Genomic DNA, 20,006 nt, shown 5'->3' on the forward strand with positions numbered 1-20,006 from the left:
GAGAGGAGGCATCAGTACCTGAGTTTCTGCTGCTTGCCTTCCTTGACGCCTAAAACTAAGAGAAAAAAGTTACTTTTTAAGGCACTGAATGAGATAGAAAATGAAATGTAACTGAGGTCAGGGTCAACTTTGAGATTAATTGAGGTAGCATTGATGGAGAGCGAAGTTGTGAGTGTGCAGGTGGTGGCACCATGGCACTCAATGTGAATCTCATGATGCAGCAGATTGTCTTACAGACACATGTAATCTTGGTTGGATTTGAAACATGGATGGGACTTCAGTTGGAAATCGTGTGGGATAAGGCAGAGCTAGACACTGTCTCTGAGGAAAGCGATGTGGCTGTGCAAGCAGGTTTTGGCACTTCATTAAACACTGGGAGGTAACTGAAAGAGACAAACGTGAACAAGGCGAAAGATTAAAACAAAAATCAGTTTAGGGATTGTTGGTCCCATGTAGGTACCATATAAAGGCAGGTTATTCCTTTTTCTCATTTCCTTTTTTCTTCTACCTTTTTTAATCTCTCATGTTTTCTGACCGATTCCTTTCATTTCCGTTTCTCTATCTGATCGAGTCTAGTTGAATCCTTTCAGTGGCGACCCGACCGTTCTTTCGCCAGTCAGTCGGGTTCCTAAACTCGGTGGGCGTTAGGACCGCAGCGCAGTCGCTCCCGCAAATAAAGCTTGGAATTTTTTTTGCAGTTGAGGAAGATTTGAAGGAGCTGTAGCGTCTCCGAACGACAGGGCGGTGACATCTTGCAGTCAGTGAACAAGGAGTTGCGCCAGTGTAGACGAGGTTGCAATGAAAAGCGGGCTGAGGTGGTTTTAGCTCTTGCTCAACCTGGACCTTTGTCATGGCTCTCGCTCTGTGGCTCTTTTTTGTCTGCTGTCTCCCGGCACTGGCAGCTCATCCCAGGGGGCAGAGAACCTCCACCCTGACTTTCGTTTTCGATGTGACCGGCTCCATGTACGATGACCTGCTTCAGGTGATGGAGGGAGCAGCTAAAATCCTGGAGAGCACATTGGACAGAACCAGCACTCCAGTATCTAACTTTGCACTGGTGCCTTTCCATGACCCAGGTGAGTGAGGGAACTAGTGAAAAAGATGGAGTTTATGGAGACGTGGGAGGGAGAATAGGAGAGGGGAAAAAGTAAGCGGTCGAAGGAGGTGTCGAGAACGTAAGCATGAATGAGGGTGCGCAGGACTAAGAGCGGGGCGAATAAAAAAGGAATGGGTTAATGCAGGACGAGAGAGGCAGATTTTAGATCAGAATTCCTTGTTTCAGGATGAGATCGGAACATTTTCTCTCTGCCCTCTGGGGTTTTTCCTGCTGAGTTTCCTCTTCTCGTTTCTATTCTCACCTCAATCCTCTCCTGACAGCATGGATTCATTCTGAAGCAGGGTGAGCTCAGACTAGTTACAGAATGATTAGAGACAGATTGAAAACTATGTTTCCCATTTCTTTGTAAACAGCAAAGAAAAAGACATAAAAAGTGTCCACAATGAAATAATTCTGCAACACGAGAATAATTTATCTAACAGTAAAGGATAAGATCAAAGACTGTTTAAATATCTTTCTCCTTCCACTTTGAAAGTGCTGCCTTCGGTTGGGATTTGCTTCCAGGGATTGTTGACCAATTTGTTTCTTGCCGTTGGTTCGGTTTTTACATTTAAATCGTAATAGAAATAGTAATTAAATTGACTGAGGTGGTCTTGGGGTGCTGAGGAAAGGAAGGAGAGGTAATATTCCTATATAGTCGATTCCAGCAACGAGTTTCTTGATAGTAATCGGGATCTGGAGCCGCGTTGAATACTCTCCCTTTCCTACCTCGCGGAGCTGCAGCCTGGCTGGGATCATCAAACGAACTCAGCAGAAGACTGGAAATTGGAACCATCAGTAGGCAAGACTTTTCACTCTGCCCATAAACCCCTTTGTGGGGGAGAACAAAGTAAGGATTTCCAAAAGTTGGTATTCCATTTATGGCAATAAAAAAAGTGTAGTAGCGAGGAACATGCGGAAAATTTGCAAGCATGTGATCTAAACGAGAGGAATCACGAAGGTATTTTCTAATTAGAAACGAAATACAACTGAGAGATAACGGAGTGGTGAGAGCCTAAACAGGTCTTGTTACAGGAAAGCACAATTCTTTTAAATTCAATTATATTTGATTAATTTAAAGAGAAATATGTAGCAGATGTTGGAATCTGGTTTTGTTTTTAATTCCTTCATTCATCGCCTGAGTGGGGAGAGATGGCGGGGGGATGGGGTGGAGAGCTGAGTTTAATACAGGGTTCCTGATGGAAGTGTGTCTGTCTCACCAGGGACTGGGGCGCTATCAGGGTGAAATTCAATTTGAACGTAAATGGTGCTTTGTACCTTAAGTAACGTTAGAGCGGTTGTGGAGTGCTCTTTCCTGTATTGCTCCTAACATTGGAATAGCAGTGAATATATTGGTATCCATTAGTCTTCCTTTTTTCTTGCTTATTACAACTGCGAGGAGTCGACGATCTACATACAGTAAGCGTGTCACCGTCTGTATCTTCACGATTTAGTGTTTGCAATTAAGTAGAAATTTAAAACTGTAGGACTCTTGACGTTGTTAATTAAGAAAACTTGTGTGGGATCTGCAAGCGAGAAAAATATGTGGAAGTAAAAGTTTTTAGAAGTGGTAAAGCTATCAGCCTTGATATCACAAAGAATGCAGGAGAAACTCAGCAGGTCTGACAGATCTGTGGAGAGAGAAACAGCTGCTAGACTGGGTCTGCAGCGGTGTTGAGGGAACAAACAAGAGGGAATAACATACTTGATCTCATCCTTACCAATGGGCCAGCTGCAGATGCATCTGTCCATGACAGTATTGGTAACAGCAACCACCACACAGTCCTTGTGGAGATGTAGTCCCACCTTCACATTGAGAATAACCTCCATTGTGTTGTGTGGCACTATCACCGTACTAAATGGGACGAACTTTGAACAGATCTACTAATGCAAGACTAGACATCCATGAGATGCTGTGGGCCAACAACAGCAGTTGAACTGTATTCCCACACAATGTGCAACCACACAGCTGTGTTAATCCTCCACTGAACCACTACTATTAAGCCAGTGGATCAGTCCTGGTTCAATGGAGAGTGCAGGAGAGCATGCCAGAAGCAGCACCAGGCATACCTGAAGATAAGGTGTCAACCTGGTGAAGCCACCAAACAGGACAATTGCATGCCAAACAGCATAAACAACAAGTGACAGACAGAGCTAAGTGATCCTACAACCAACGGATCAGATATAAGCTCTGCAGTCCTGCCACATCCAGTCATGAATGGTGGTGGACGATTAAACAACTCACTGGAGGAGGAAGCTCCACAAATATCCCCATCCTCAACAATGGAAGAGCCCAGCAGATCAGTCCAAAGGATAAAGGTGAAGGAATCTTCAGCCAGAAGTGCTAAGTGGATGATCCGTCTCGGCCTCCTCTAGTGGTCCCCAGCATTACAGTTATCAGTCTTCAGCCAATTTGATTCACTCCACGTGATATCAAGAAACAGCAGGAGACACTGGATTCTGGATATGTGCCCTGACAACATTCCAGTGATAGTGCTGAAGACTTGTGCTCCAGAACTTGCTGCTCCCCTAGCCAAGCTGTTCCAGTACAGTTACAACACTGGCATATGTACAATGTGGAAAATTGCCCAAGTATGTCCTGTACAGAAAAAGCAGGACAGATCCAACCTGATCCTTCTGAGGAAGGGTCACTGGACCCAAAACGTTAACTCCTGATTTTTTCTTCACAGATGCTGCCAGACACACTGTTTCTGTTTTTGTTCTGGCTAATTACCATCCGATCAGTCTACTCTTGATCATCAGTAAAGTGTTGGAAGGTGTCATCAATAGTTCTATCAAGCAGCACCTGCTCAGCAACAACCTGCTCAGTGACACCCAGTTTGGATTCCACCAGGGCCATTCAGCTCCTGACCTCATTACAGCCTTGGTTTAAACACGGACAAAAGAGCTGAATTGCAGAGGTGAGGTGAGAATGACAACCCTTGACATCAAGGCTGCATTCGACCGAGCGTGGCATTAAGGAGTCCCAGCAAAACTGGAATGAATGGGTATCGGGGGCAAACTCTCTGGTGGTTAGGGTCATACCTGACACAGAGGAAGATGGCCGTGGTTTTTGGAGGTCAGTCATCTCAGCTCCAGGACGTCCCTGCAGGAGTTTCTCAGGGTAGTGTCCTAGGCCCAACCATCTTCAGCTGCTTCATCAATGACTTTCTTGCCAATCATAAGGTCAGAATTGGAGATGTTTGTCGATGATTGCACAATATTCAGCACCATTTGCAACTCCTCACATACTGAAGCAGTCCACATAAAAATGTAACTAGATCTAGACAATATCCAGGGTTGGGCTGACAAGTGAAAAGTAATATTCGCTCCACTCAAATGCCAGGCAATGACCATTACGAATAAGAGATATTCTAATCACCACCTCTTGTCATTCAATGGTGTTACCAACATTGAATTCTCCACTATCAACATCCTGGGAGTTAACATTGACCAGAAACTGAACTGGACTCACCACAAAAAAACAGTGGCTACAAAAACAGATCAGAGGCTAGGAATACTACAGCGAGTAACACTTCCTCCTCAAAGCCTGTTCACCATCTACAAGGCTCAGGTCAGGAGTGTGATGGAATACTCCCCATTTGCCTGGATGAGTGCAGCCACAACAACACTCAAGAAGCTTGACACCATCCAGAACAAAGCAGCTGGCTTTATCGGCACTACATCCACAAGCATCCACTCCCTCCACCACTGATGCTCAGTGGCAACTGTGTGTAATATTTACAAGATGCACTGCAGAAATTCACCAAAGATCTTCAAACAGCACCTTCCAAACCCATGACCACCTCCATCTAAAAGGACAAGGGCAGCAGATATATGGGAACACCACAATCTTCAAGTACCCCTCTAAGCCACTCACCATCCTGAGTTGGAAATATATCGCCGCTTCTTCACTGTCGCTGGGTCAAAATCCTGGAATTCCCTCCTTAATGGCATTGTGGTCATCCCACAGCAGGTGGACTGCAGCAGTTCAAGAAGGCAGCTCACCACCACCTTCTCAAGGACAACTAGGGATGGGCAACAAATGCTGGCCAGCCAGCAATGCCCACACCCCACCAAGGAATAAAAAGTTTTGAGCTTCATATGACTATTCTTCAGAACTGAAAGGTGTTAGAAAATAGAGATAACAAGGTGTAGAGGTGGATGAACACAGCAGGCCAAGCAGCAGTAGAGGAGCAGGAAAGCTGACGTTTCGAGCCTAGACACTTCTTCAGAAATGGGGGAGGGGAAGGGGATTCTGAAATAAATAGGGAGAGAGGGGGAGGTGGATAGAAGATGGATAAAGGAGAAGATAGGTGGAGAGGAGACAGACAGGTCAAAGAGGTAGGGGTGGAGCCAGTAAAGGTGAGTGTAGGTGGGGAGTTAGGGAGGGGATAGGTCAGTCCAGGGAGGACGGACAGGTCAAGGGGGCGGGATGAGGCTAGTAGGTAGGAGATGGGGGTGGGGCTTGAGGTGGGAGGACAGGATAGGTGGGAGGAAGGACAGGTTAGGGAGGCGGGGACAAGCTGGGCTGGTTTTGGGATGCGGTTGGGGGAGGGGACATTTTGAAGTTTGTGAAGTCGGGGAAACCAAGCGGAGGCTTGGGGACTGCTTTGCGGAACACCTATGCTCGGTTCACAACAAACAACTGTACCTCCCAGTCGTGAACCATTTCAACTCCCCCTCCTATTCCTTAGACGACATGTCCATCCTGGGCCTCCTGCAGTGCCACAACGATGCCACCCGAAGGTTGCAGGAACAGCACCTCATATTTCGCTTGGGAACCCTGCAGCCCAATGGTATCAATGTGGACTTCACAAGCTTCAAAATCTCCCCTCCCCCAACCACATCCCAAAACCAGCCCAGCTTGTCCCTGCCTCCCTAACCTGTCCTTCCTCCCACCTATCCCATCCTCCTACCTCAAGCTCCACCCTCATCTCCTACCTACTAGCCTCATCCCGCCCCCTTGACCTGTCCGTCCTCCCTGGACTGACCTATCCCCTCCCTAACTCCCCACCTACACTCACCTTTACTGGCTCCACCCACGCCTCTTTGACCTGTCTGTCTCCTCTCCACCTATCTTCTTCTTTATCCATCTTCTCCGTATTTATTTCAGAATCCCCTTCCCCTCGCCCATTTCTGAAGAAGGGTCTAGGCCTGAAACGTCAGCTTTCCTGCTCCTCTGATACTGCTTGGCCTGCTGTTTTCATCCAGCTCTACACCTTGTTATCTCAGATTCTCCAGCATCTGCAGTTCCTACTATCTCTGTTAGAAAATAGCTTCTATTTTATACTTTTGACAGGGGCAGTGGAGGATCAAGAGAGCGTACAATATAGAGACCCAATGCAAAACACAAAGGGATTGTTAATAGTGGAGAAAGAAAAAAAATCAAAATGGTGTAAATTAAGGTGTGAATGGAAGAGACTGGGTCCTAGCTACTAAATGCGAATTAAGCAAGATATGACTGGAGTACGGGTGGAGGACAGAATGTAAGAAAAATGTAGAGAAGACATAAATTGATCAGTTTCTGAAGTTACTGAATTTAATGATGAGACCTTGAGGCCTAAACATCCTAAGGGGAAAATTAGGCATTGTTCCTCGAGTGCTCAGCATCCAGCATCCCTGGTGGACTTTGCAGAACACCATAGGATATATGATGTTGTGAAACGAGAAAGGGTTCAGAAAAGTTTTATGAGAAAGTTCCCAGGGTTGGAGGTTTTGAGCTACAGGGACAGGCTGAATAGGCTGCGGCTATTTTCACTGGAGTGTTGGAGGTTTATAAAATCATGAGGTGCATGGATAGGGTAAATAGGCGAAGTCTTTTCCCCAGGGTTGGGGAGTCCAAAGCTAGAGGGCATAGGTTTAAGGTGAGAGGGGAATGATAGAAAGGGGGAGTATTTTCATACAGATGGTGGTGCGTATATGGAATGAGATGCCAGAGGAAGTGGTGGAGGCTGGTACGATTACAACATTTTTGAATTTTTTTTCTCCACTATTAACAATCCCTTTGTGTTTTGCATTGGGTCTCTACACTGTACGCTCTCTTGCTCCTCCTCCTATCAAAAGTATAAAACATAAGGATGGGTGTATGAATAGGAAGGGTTTAGAGGGATATGTGAAAAATGCTAGCAAATGGGGCTAGATTTATATAGGATATCTGGTCGGCATGGATGAGTTGGACTGAAGGGTCTGTTTCAGTGCTGTATATCTTCATGACTCCATATTTGAGCAGAATTAGGCCATTAGGCCCATTGAGTCTGCTCCTCTATTTGTTCATGGCCGATATGTTTCTCACCCCCATTCTTCTGACTTCTTCCCTTTGATCCCCTTACGAATCAAGAACATATGTATCTGTATCTTAAATACACTCAGTGACTTAGCCTCATAGCCTTCTGTGGCAATGAGTTCCCCAGATTCACCAAACTCTGGCTGAAGAAATTCCTCCTCAACTCAGTTTGAAAGGGTCGTGCCTTTTGTTCCTCGTCTCTCCGACTTGTGGAAACATCTTCTCTACATCTACTCTGTCCAGGCCTTTCAGTATTCTGTAAATTTCAATGAGATCTCCCCTCACCCTTCTAAACTCCATCAAGTGAAGACCCAGGGTCCTCATATGACAAGCCCTTCATCCCCAATATCATTCTTGTAAACCTCCTGTGAACCCCCTCCAAGGACAGCACATTCTTCCGTAGATATGGGGCCAGAATCTGCTCACAATATTCCAAATGCGGTCTGACCACAGCCTTATACAGAATCAGCAATATATCATTGCTTTTGTATTCCAGCCTTCTTGAAATGAATGCTAACGTTGCATTTGCCTTCCTAACTGCCAAATGAACCTGCATGTTAACCTTAAGTGAACACTGAACTGGGACACCTAAGTACCTTTGAGTTTCAGATATCCAAATCCTTTCCACATTTAAAAAATTGTCCATGCCTCTTTCTTTCCTACCAAAGTACATTATCTCACATTTTCCCACATTGTATTCCTTCTCCCACATCTTTGCCCACTCATCTCACCTGTCCAAGTCATTCTGAAGACTCCTCATCTTCTCAATACTACCTGTCCCTCCAATATCTTTGTGTTATTTGCAAACTTAGCAACAAGGCTCTCTGTTTATTTGTCCATATTGTTAATGTATAATGTGAATAGTTGTGGTCCATCACTGACCCCTGCAGAACTTCACTCGTTACCAGCTACCATCCTGAAAAAGAACCCTTTATCCCCATTTTCTGCCTTCTGCCAGTCAGCCGTTCTCTAGCCATGCCAGTAACTTGCCCCTAACACCAAGGGCTGTTATTTAGCAGCCTTCTGTGCTGCACTTCCATTCTATTATAATAAAACAAAGAACTAGCCATCCTGGAGATCTGAAAAAACAACAGAAACTGCTGGAGAAACTCGGCAGGTCTGGCAGTATCTTCGGGGAGAAAGCCAAGTTAATATTTCAAGTCTAGTTCTGATGAAGAGTCGCCAAACTCAAAATGTTAACTTGGCTTTCTCCCCACAGATGAAGCCACACCTGTAATTTCTGTTTTATTTCAGACCCCCATTACGTTAGAAGGCATAATCCTAACCTCTCGCTTGCTTGCCACTTCAAAAAACTCCTTGCTCTCAAGCAAACATTTCTGTCCTAGGCCTGCTGCAATGTTCCAACATACCACAACCAAGGTCTCAACACTGAATTCAATAACTTCAGAAACTGAGCCCTTTACATCTGCTTTCCATTTTTCTTCGATTCTCTCCCCCCCCACCATTTGTCTCCACAGCATGTCTTGTTTGTATCTTGGTTACTTTGCACTTAGTAGTAGCAAGGATCAATTCCCTCCCTTTCACACATTCATTTACACAATATTCACACGTCTTTTTTTCTCCACTATTAACAACACCTTTGTGTTTTGCATTAGGCTTCTATACTATCTGTTCTCTTGCTCCTCCTCTGCCTCTGTCAAAATTATATATGTGAAGCTATTTTCCAACACCTTTCAGTTCTGAAGAAATTATACCAGGCTCAAAATGTTAAGTGTTTCTCTCTCCACAGATGCTGCCAGGACTCCTGTGCTTCTCCAGCATTCTTTGTGTTTGTTTCAGATTTCCAGCATTATTTCCCCTTTATTAGCTGTGATATCACCTCAGGTTAAAAAGAACATAGAATGAGACAAAGATTTATTGGTAAATCAGAGGACTGGGAAAGTTTTAAAAACCAATAAAAGATGACCAAAAGAAAAGGAGAACATAAACTCTGAGGGTAAACTTACAAGTAATATCAAAATAGACAGCAAGAGCATCTTTTAATATCATAAAAATGAAGAAAGAAGCCAAAGTGAATATAGGATCCTTAAAAATGAGACTCCAGAAACAGGCATGAGCCAGGAAATGGCAGACAAGTTGAATAAATACTTTGCTTCAGTCTTCACAGTAGAAGACAGTATTCATATTCCAAAAATTACTAAATATTCATGGAGCAGAAGGAGGAGAGGAAATAAATACAAAACTATCATTAGAGAAAAGGTGCTCAGAAAACTAATGGGGCTAAATACTGATAAGTCATCTGGACTCGATGATTCTAGGATATTAAAAGTAGCTATATAGATAGTGCATGCATTGGTAGTAATTTTCCAGGAATCCTCAGATTCTACAGAAATCCCAGAGGATTGGAAAACTGCCAATTTTTTTTCATAAAATGAAGAAGACATAAAACAGGTGGCCAGTTAACTAAAAGTCTGTTATAAAGGAGTCTATTATAAAGGATTTAATAGCAAAGTATTTAGAATTAAATACTATAATCAAGCAGAATCAGTAACAAGCAGGATAGATAAGGGGGATGCAATGGATGTAATTTATTTGGATTTTCAGAAGGCATCTGATAAGGTATCACACATTGGGCTACTTAGTAAGATAAGCGCCCATGATGTTGGAGATAGTATATATATGCATTGATAGAGATCAGCCATTAATAAAGAGTTGTGATAAGGTGGACATTTTCAGGATGGCAAACTATAATTAGTAACCTAAGTGATGTGCCAAAGGGATCAGTGCAGGGGCCACAGTTATTTACAATATATATTAATGATTTGGACGAGGAAAGTGAACGTACTATAGCCAAATATGCAGATGACATAAAAATGGATTAGAAGGTTGTGGTGATAATGACACAAAGAGACTGCAGAGGGATATAGACAGGTTAAGTAAAACTTGGCAGATGGAATAAAATATGAGAAAATATGAAGTTATGTACCTTGGCAGGAAGAATTGAACAACTTAATATTATTTAAGTGTCGAGAGACTGCAGAAAGGTACAAGATAGAGAGATTTGAAGGTCCTGTCCATGAATCTCAAAAAGTTAATATCCAAGTTCAGTGGGTAATAGGGAAGACCAACGGGATATTAACCTTTATTTCAAAGGGAGGTTTTGCTAAAACTACGCAAGGCACTAATCAGATATATAAAAATGCTGGTTTGATTATTTATCTCACAACTGCTTGTGGAAGTCGGGTGTGCAGAAATTGGCAGCAAAACTCAAACAGCAGCACGCATGATAATTTGCACACTGCTGAGAAATCAAGAACATAATTTGAGCAATCTCTGGGAGGGTGATTTGTACGTGATACAGTGAAGGAATGTGCTGATAACTCAGATGGGTCAAGAACATAACTACTGGTGGATGATGTATAGGAGCCACCTATTAAATTTTGTGTTAAAAATGTGGGTCTCAGTTTGCACTGAGGTGATGGTTGTTGAATCTGGAAACAGTGCTATGATCTAAATTGCTTACAGATTTCCTCCCAATTTAACCAAAATAAAGGTTGGAGACTTTTGATTCACAATGTAGAGTGGATCCTGAAAGGTGTTTAGTCATTGTTACTTCATGAATAAAACCTAAAGTTTAAAATTGAGAAACAGATTACTTTGGTTGCTGAAAATTTAAAGTAAAAATACGTAGTGACGATACTCAGCAAATTATCTGTGGAGAAGGAAACAGTTGATGTTTCAGGTCAATTTTTTTTTCATCAGTTATAATGAAATGTCATAGACTTGAATCATTAACACTGTTTCTTTAGTGGTGGTGACGTTGCAGTGTACAAATACTTGGCCCATCTCCCTACATCACAACAGTGACTCCACTTAAAGTACTTTTTGCATTCCAAAGAAAAGTTGTTTGGATTCTTACCACAGATGTCATCAAATTTGCTGAGTTTTTCCAACACTTCCTTATTTTAATTTGATTTCTAGCAGCTGTGGTGTTTTGCTTTTACTCAAAAATATTTAATTGGTTGTAAAGGGCTTGAGGAGGTCTTGATAGCATGAAAGACACGAAAGATCTACAAGTCCTTTATTTTAAAGATGGTGTGATACTGGCAATATGTGCTGACAATGGGGCCTGGTGCTGTGCAGTATACTCAACACTTTAAATACAAATGGCAACCTCAAAAATGCCAAGTTGATTTTTAGCTTCATGAATTAAATTTAAACTCTAGGATCCTTTCACCAAGGGAAAATCTACAGGCTTGAAGCATTGGAGTGGTGACATCCTTTATTTCATTCACAGGATGAGGGTGTTGCTGGCTAGGTGGCATTTATTGCCCATTCCCAATTGCCCAGAGGGCAGTTAAGAGTCAACCACATTGCTGTGGGTCTGGAATCATGTGTAGACCAGGTATAGATGGCAGTTTCCTTCCCTAAAGGACATTAGTGAACCAGATGGGTTTTTCCCCAACAATCAGCAATGGAGTCATGATCATCATTAGACTCTTAATTCCAGATTTTTAAAAATTGAATTCAAATTCCACCATCTGCTATGGCGGGATTTGAATCAGGTGCCCAGAGTGTTCTTTGGATTAACAGTCCACTAGGCCATTGCCTTCCCCTACATGGAAGGTGAAAGGAGAAATAAAGCTTTGTCTTCATATTGCACTATCAGTAAAATACATAATAACATTCTTCAAAATAAAGTTTTATTGAAGTGCACTTGCCATTGCTTTCTCAACAGACATGGCAACCATTTTTACTGCAAGATCCTAAAAACAGTGAGGAGATAAAAAAAAATCCCACAATCTGTTTTTGGGATGAGGGATGAAAGATATAGAAAACTAAAGTAGTGGGAATTTGAAGTGGAACACATCAAATAAAAGGTATTTACTAGAGACAGCAGAGAGTTGGCATAGATTGATGAGCTGGCTGGGCTCCTTTTGCACTGTAATGACTCTATTTCTCAGAGGAACCTTTCACTGGTGAGGAGTCCAAGGTGAAATGCCTGATGTTTGGATAAAGTTGGATTTAATGTCTTCTCCAAAGGATGATAGCTCCAAAAATGCAGAATTTCCTTAGTACTACAAAATGTCAGTCTAGATTATATGTTGATATCTTGGAGTGGTTCTTATTATTCCATTTTTGATGAAGATGTGAAAGCATTTCTCAACGTGTGAAGGTTGTTATCATACAGTGATTGTCTCTCAATTTGAGGGTGACGCCTACTCAGAATTGTAGGTTTCAGCTGTGGGCTCTTTATGTAACTGGAATTGTTGGATTCTTGACCTGCAAATCTTTTAGGCATATGGGACATCAATGTCCCATGAGGTAGGCGGATCAGAATTCAGGATTTGCTTCCTTTTATTTCCTCCTTTGTTGCTACTTTGCCTCATCATTAACATGTTTTGACTCAAAGCATGATGTAGCTTAATAGATAGGTTGTTGCCATTTTGAATGATCGGTAACAAACTCCTCTAGTCATGAACATCTATGTTGCCATGCTTTAAGGAAACCTTCAGAGTAGAATGCAATATTTTCTGTGTCCACCCCTCAAATGTTGACCTTTTGGAAGTTGAGAGAAATGCTTCCCAGTCATCTGGATGCATTATCTAATCCATTTCAGTTGGTTTTGTGGGACCTTCCAGAGGAAGCTCTGACATAGGAACAGGAATAGACCACTCAGCCCATAGAGCCTGCTCCACCATTTAATGTGATCATGACTGATTGAACAGCAGCTTTTACCCATACTATCCCCATAACCATTTGTGCCATTAATAATTAAAGATTTATCAACTTCTACTTTAAATGTAGTCAGAGACTGAATTTCCACACCCTACCAAGGTACAGAATTCCAAATATTTACCACCTTCTGAGTTAAAAAAAATCTAATCTCGATCCTCAATGACATCCACCATAATTTTAAATTATGGGCCCTGGTTATAGACTCCATAACCAGGGGTAGCATTTTACCTGCATCCACCCTATGTATCCCTTTAAGAATTTTGTGGATTTCAATAAGATCTTATCCTTTGAAACTCTAGAGACTACAGGCCCAGTTTGTCCAATCTTTCTTTATTGGGCAGTCACGCCATCCCAGGAATAAATCTAGTGAACCTTCATTACACTCCCTCTATGGCAATAATATCTTTTCTTTGAAAAGGAGACCAAAATTGCGTAGTATACTCCAGATGCAGTCTAACCACGCTCCTGCACAATTGATGCCTGACTTCATTACTCCTGTATGAAAATCCTCTTGCTACAAAAGCTAACATTCCATTAGCCTTCCTAATAGCTTGCTATCAGCCTTCACCAACTTATTGGCAAAATTACCCATGTCCCGTTGTACATCTATAGTTTCCAACCTCTCACTATTTAGGAAATATTGTGCACATCTCTAAGTCCTACCAAAGATTCCACCTACCATGTTCTTGCCCATTACTAAGCCAGTCATATCATGCTGAAATTTTTTACATCTTCCTTACAACACACATTCCTGCTTAGCTTTGTACCATCTACAAATTTGGAAGTATTACAGTTGGTCCACACACCATATCATTGGTATACATTGTGAACAATAGTGGGCCAAGTACTGATTCTCGGGTTACCCCAATAGTCACAGCGTGTCAACCTGAGAATGTCTTATTTATCCCTGCTCTCTGCTTTCTGCCTGTTAATGCTAAGACCATCCCAGTACATCCTGTACTATGCACATTAATTTTAATAACTAAGCGTGCATGTGGGACCTTATCAAAAACCTTCTGAAAATCCAAATATACCATATCCATTGACTCACTTTTATCAGTGTTGTTAGTAATAGCCTCAAAAAAACTCCAAGTTTGTCAGACATGATTTTCTATTCACAAATCCATTTTGACAATGCCTAACCAGATCATTTCACCCAAGTGTCCATTTATCTTGTCCTACATGACAGATTCAAGCATTCGTACTGCTGACAATTCTACAGTTGCTTGTTCTTTTCCTCGGTCCTTTCATAAAGAGTGGTGTGACATGTGTAAGCTTCCAATCCGCCTAAATTATTCCAGAATCTACGGAATTTTAGAAGATTACCAATGTTCTGACCTTCCTTATAGCTACTTCCTCCAACACTCTGGATAGTGATGTAAACCATCAGATCCCAGGGACTTAGCAATTATCAACCCCACTATTTTCTCCAGTAACGATTTCCTTCAATATTTCATTCTCCCCAGTCACTTGGATCTCTACTTCTGGGAGATTTCTTGTATGTTTCTCAGAGAAAACAGACACAAAGTAATCATTTAGCTTCTCTGACATTTCTCTAATTCCTGACATTTGTCTAATTATAAACTTTCCTGACTCTGCTTTTATTCGACTCACATTTGTCTTAGACAAAATATTTCCTTTTTATATGCCTGTAGAAGCTTTTGTCGTCAATTATTACATTTTTTGTTGGCTTGGATTCATACTGTATTCTTCCTTTTCTCATCAATTTCTTGGTTCTTCCTTCTCTAAAAACTTCTCAATCCTCGTTTTGGATGAGGCTTTCTGGCTATTTTATACATCTATCTTTTATAGATATTTAATTTTCTTTGGTTGACTGAACTCTTTTGAGTTTTTGCATCTCAAAACAATGTACAGTTGCTGTAGCCATGTGCTATGTCTTTAAACACAGTACATTGTCTATGTACAGTCATGCCTTTTAATGTATTTTCCTAATCTAGTTCGGCCAAGTTGTGCTTCTTGCTTTCACAATTTTCTTTATACAAATTTAACAACCTTGGTTCAGATTGAACTATCTCACTGTCAAACATAATGTAAAATTCTAACATAGTGTGGTCACACATCTCTGAATGTTCTTTTACAACAAGGGTATTGATTAGCCCTTTTTCATTACATTATACTAGATTCAAAATACCCTGTCCTATAGTCTGCTTTTCAACATGGTGGCCTAGAAAACCATCCCATAGACAATCCAAAAGTTAGTCCTCCACAGCTCTAGTTGTCAATTTATTTACCCAGTCCATATGCAAACTGAAGTCACAGTCTTTGTCATCAAGGCAAATTAAAGAAAAATGTTAACACCAACACCTTCACTGCTTTCATTGACCGGCCAAAAACGTTGATTCGCTAAATCATGAGACTCTATGGATTGTTCTACAGTGATATGGATGTCCAAGAAACGTCTTCACAATCCTGCAACTGCTTCATTAAAGGGACATCTGAATCAGACACTTTCAAAATCTGGACTGGTGTCAAAAGCTGTGTGATAGCTCTTACGCTTTTTATACGCTACCTGACAGTGGTTATTCATGTCAAAGATCAACTGCCTCGGGTATAGGTATTAATTACCTCCTAAATGAAACACATTGACATCAGTCATCTCCATGTTAAAACTAAATTGACCACCATAAATGAGCAAAGATGAAACAGTGAAACATGAAACTGCAAAATCCCATTTGTGTTAGTGTTCACTTTACATTATTTATAAGGATCAGTCCTCTTCACTACACTACACCTCACCTCCCCCACTGTCTTTTTACATCTGACTGAAAAGAAAGTGATTTGACATTGCCTAAATTTTATTCAACTTCAGCTGGTTAAATTTACAGCCGATATTTCCTCCAGGTACAGCGCCACAGTAGTTTAATGAGATATTTGATCCTCCTCTTGTTGCTTTAGCTTGCCTCCTTTTCATCATCAAATATCTACCCAGTTCCTTCCTGAAACTGTTGCTAGATTTATTACAAGGGAGGGAAGAGAATGAAAATCAGTGTCTCAAAGTACTTCCCAAGTAACTGTAAAAAATGTATATTTTTGGCTGGAAGTTGCCAAAAATCTTGAGATGATTAATGAAATACATGCCTATTAATGAGCATATCAGCCAGCAAATACTGCCTGAAACATGAATCTGCAAATGTTGCTGTTGTTTAACGTCACTGTATCACTTGCTTCAAGCAAATGGCATCTCAACCCAATTGTGAAATCTAATACATTTATCTTTGTTTTTTTACATAACCACCAAACAATTAATGTAAAAAGACAAGCAGCCAACAGTTAGTGTTTATTTGTGTGCTGGCTCATTGGTTTATGGCTTTGGGTGTAGTACCTTTAGGTATCAATCAGCTTGACTTCCTGTATTAACATTTTCATAGCTTTTGAGGTTGGTTGGCTCGCTGAGCTGGTTTGTTGTTCCGCAGACGTTTCGTTACCATGCTTGGTAACATCCTCAGTGCAGCCTCTGATGAAGCGTCGGTGTGTTTTCCTGCCTGGGTTTTAAACTCTGGGGTCCATTGCAATGGATTGCCTGCCCCTCTTCTGTTCCAGTGTCATCTGCCCAGAAAAAATATTGCATTCTTTCCACATACTGTGCCCAGTCTTCGACAGCAGGATCAAACAAGTCAAGCTTCCCAAATAATGGCATGATGCCAGAAATTCTTACCCCAACTCCAAGATGATTGTTGCAAGTGAACGTTCTTCAGGCATGTCCTGTTTTCTCTCGATGCCACTGAAATAGCTACACTGAGGCTGGTATCCTATCATCAAGTTACCCTTTATTTAATTGTGGCCAGGCAGCTTGGAGTCAGTTGCCTGAACTAAGGAGATCCAGCCTCTTATTTTTCTTGCCGTTCCCCTACACTACTGCCATCCAGCAGTAGTGCTTATCTTCCCCAGCACCCTTGTTGTGCATGTGCAGCCATGAGACACAGTAAAAAAACATCCGGTGTGCAAACAACTTTATTAACATACCACCACCAGGAAAACCACCCATGTGACCAAAGCATCAGTATCAGGCATTGCCCCTACAGGGGCTCTGCTTATGTGAAAAAAAAAGTGAGGGGGAGGGTAGGGATCAAATCAAAATAGAGTTTGTGGGGGAAACAAAGCATTCCACACCCTGCGGTACCCACCTCTCCCAAAAGGCATTGAGAGCACCAGTGCACACCACGTGCTCCTTCTCCAGGGACACCCGGATATGGATGTAGCCACAGAAGAGGGGCAGGCAGTCGGACATTATGAACCCCTCCATGGCCTGCTGCTGGGACCTACTAATGGCCAGCTTGGCCAGGCCTATCAGCAGACCCACAAGGGGATCCTCTGACCTGCCTGCCCACTCTGTACCGTGTGCCCAAAGATCAGGAGTGTGGGGCTGAAGGTCAACCTAAAACGGAAAAAGAGGTCTTTGAGGTAACTGAAAAGGGAGTGCAAGCACCTACACCCAATATATACATGGTCCACGGACTCCACAGTGCCATAAAACAGACAGTTGGGCTGGGAGTCCGTGAACCACCGCAATCTACGGTTACATGGGACTGCCGCGTGCAACATCCTCCACCCCAGATCCCCGAGGGAAACAGGGAGGGCTCCTGCGTCTACTGCGGCCCTGTGTGCCAAATCCAGCCCAGGCCCCCACCTCCCAGTACGTCCCTGACTCTGGTCACTCCTGCAGCCATGGCCCTCCCCTCTGACAGCCAGTCAAACCAGTGACTACAGAGATGCAGATTCCTGAGCAACAGCTCTTTGATGATGGCCGCCACTCCTGCCAGAGGGTAGGCTCAATGTGTGTTGACCATGTTCCAGACAGTGATCAGGTCCTGGCAAAAGACAGGCGGCGTCCTAAGGGTGACATCCAAACCGTCACGATCAATAAAGAGGAGCTGCCTGTCGTAGTTGAGGTTATGCACCAGGCAGGGAGAAAAAACGTTGCCAGGGTGCACCACCTAGGGGGAGGTTCAACATAAATGTATCACTGCAAGGTCTGAAGGTGAAAAGTTGCCATCTGGGTGCGGACTCACACCAGCGACTGACCGCCCTCCTCAATAGGGAGTTTCAGAATCTGTGCTGTGACCCAGTGTGTCTTTTTGTCCCAGAAGAAATGAACCAACATTCTCTGTCAGTGACAAACCCAGGAGGAGGGACCAAAGGGACCAGCCAGTACCACAACATGGACACCACCAGCTCTCCTGGTTATATTGGCCAGTCAGGGCTTTCTTCATAGGTCCAGGTTAACAACCCCAATCAAGGATCTCATAGTCAACAACATCCAGCAGGTTCCAATCACTACAATTATATAATGACTTATTCAACTTGCGACATCCCAAAGTGCTTTACAAAAAATTAAGTTATAATGTAGAAAAATGTGGCAACCAATTTGTGGGTATCAAGGTTCCACAAATAGCGATGATATAATGATTCAATAATCTATTTAGTGATGTTAATTAAGGGAACATTGTTCTTCAGGAATTGCTCATCTGGATCTTTTACACCCACCTAAGAGAGTATGTGAGGCCTTGGTTTAATGTTGTCTTTGTTACAACTCTCCCTTTCCCACTCCCTCAGTGCTGTGTTAGAATGTCAGCCTAGATGTGTGTTGTCTAATACTTTTGGGCAGTTAAACATTATTGTGAGGGTCTGTTGCTTCTAGTTCTCCACATTCACACCCCTCCTCTCACATCACACTGTTCAAAATGCTCACCTATGGTCACCGATCATTGGCTAACTTAATTCAAATGACTTCCCATGATTGGTGGATTCCGTAGTGAAGCTGTGAGTCAGGTCAACAGTTCCTGCTGTCCAGATTTGGACCATAGGCCACAGTTTTCCCACCCCTGTATCAATACATTTAGGGAAAATAGGATATTTCAGGTTGGGTCACAGACTGACCATGATCATGCTGAATGACTGTCAGACTGAAACCTTTTGTGAAAGTTGCTGTCGTTCATGCTTGGAGAAAAATGGCTTTAGATCCATGGCAGAGTAAATATAAATGTAAAGTCTATTCCTTTTTTAAATTCATTTGTGGGATGCAGGCATTGCTGGCTGACCAGCATTTATTGCCCGCCCCAAGTTGCCCTTGAGAAGGTGGTGGTGAGTTGCCTACTTGATCCACTGCAGTCCACCAACTGTGTGTTGACCACAATGCCATTAGGGAGGGAATTCCAGGATTTTGACCCAGCGACAGTAAAGGAATGTCGATATATTTCGAAGTCAGGATGGTGAGTGGCGTGGAGGGGAACTTGAAGGTGGTGGTGTTCCCATATATCTGCTGCCCTTGTCACAGTAAGAGTCATAGAGTCATATAGCATGGAAACAGACACTTTGGTCCAACCAGTCCATGCCGAGCTAATCTCAAACTAAACTAGTCCCATCTGCCTGCTCCTGGCCCGTTTCCCTCCAAACCTTTCCTATTCATGTACTTATCCAAAAGTCTTTTAAACACTGTACCTGCTATCCACCACCTCCTCTGGAAATTCATTCAAACACAACGACCCTCTGTGTAAAAAAAAAAATGCCCTTCACATCTTTTTTAAATCTCTCTTCTCTCACCTTAAAAAATGTGTCCCCTCGTCTTGAAATGCCCCATCCTAGGGAAAAGACCATTGACTCTATTTATACCCTCATTATTTTATAAACTTCTATAAGGTCGCCTCTCAGCCTCCTTCGTTCCAGTGAAAAACGTTCCAGCGAAAAACGTTCCAGCCTATCCAGCCTTTCTTTGTAACTCAAACCTTCTATATCTGGCAATATCCTGGTAAATCTCTTCTGAACTCTCTCCAGCTTAATACTATCCTTGCTGTAACTGGGTGACCAAAACTGGACACAATATTCCTGAACATGCCTCACCAATGTCCTGTACAACCTCAACATGACTTTCCAAATCCTATATTCAAAGGACTGAGCGATGAAGGC

The 20,006-nt window shown here is 42.5% G+C and overlaps 1 protein-coding gene across 1 annotated transcript in view; it reads left to right on the forward strand.

Annotated features, from left to right (window-relative positions):
- Window positions 1-836: 836 nt before the first annotated feature.
- Window positions 837-20,006, forward strand: part of LOC109918284 (hemicentin-1-like) — a 417,033-nt gene continuing 397,863 nt past the window's right edge. Inside the window, exon 1 of the mRNA XM_048613389.1 lies at window positions 837-1,076. Coding sequence (XP_048469346.1) covers window positions 851-1,076 — 226 coding nt within the window. The 5' untranslated portion in view covers window positions 837-850. The remainder of the gene's footprint in view (window positions 1,077-20,006) is intronic.

This window comes from Rhincodon typus, chromosome 28 (genome assembly GCF_021869965.1).
Source record: "Rhincodon typus isolate 14 chromosome 28, sRhiTyp1.1, whole genome shotgun sequence".
NCBI classification, from domain to species: domain Eukaryota; kingdom Metazoa; phylum Chordata; class Chondrichthyes; order Orectolobiformes; family Rhincodontidae; genus Rhincodon; species Rhincodon typus.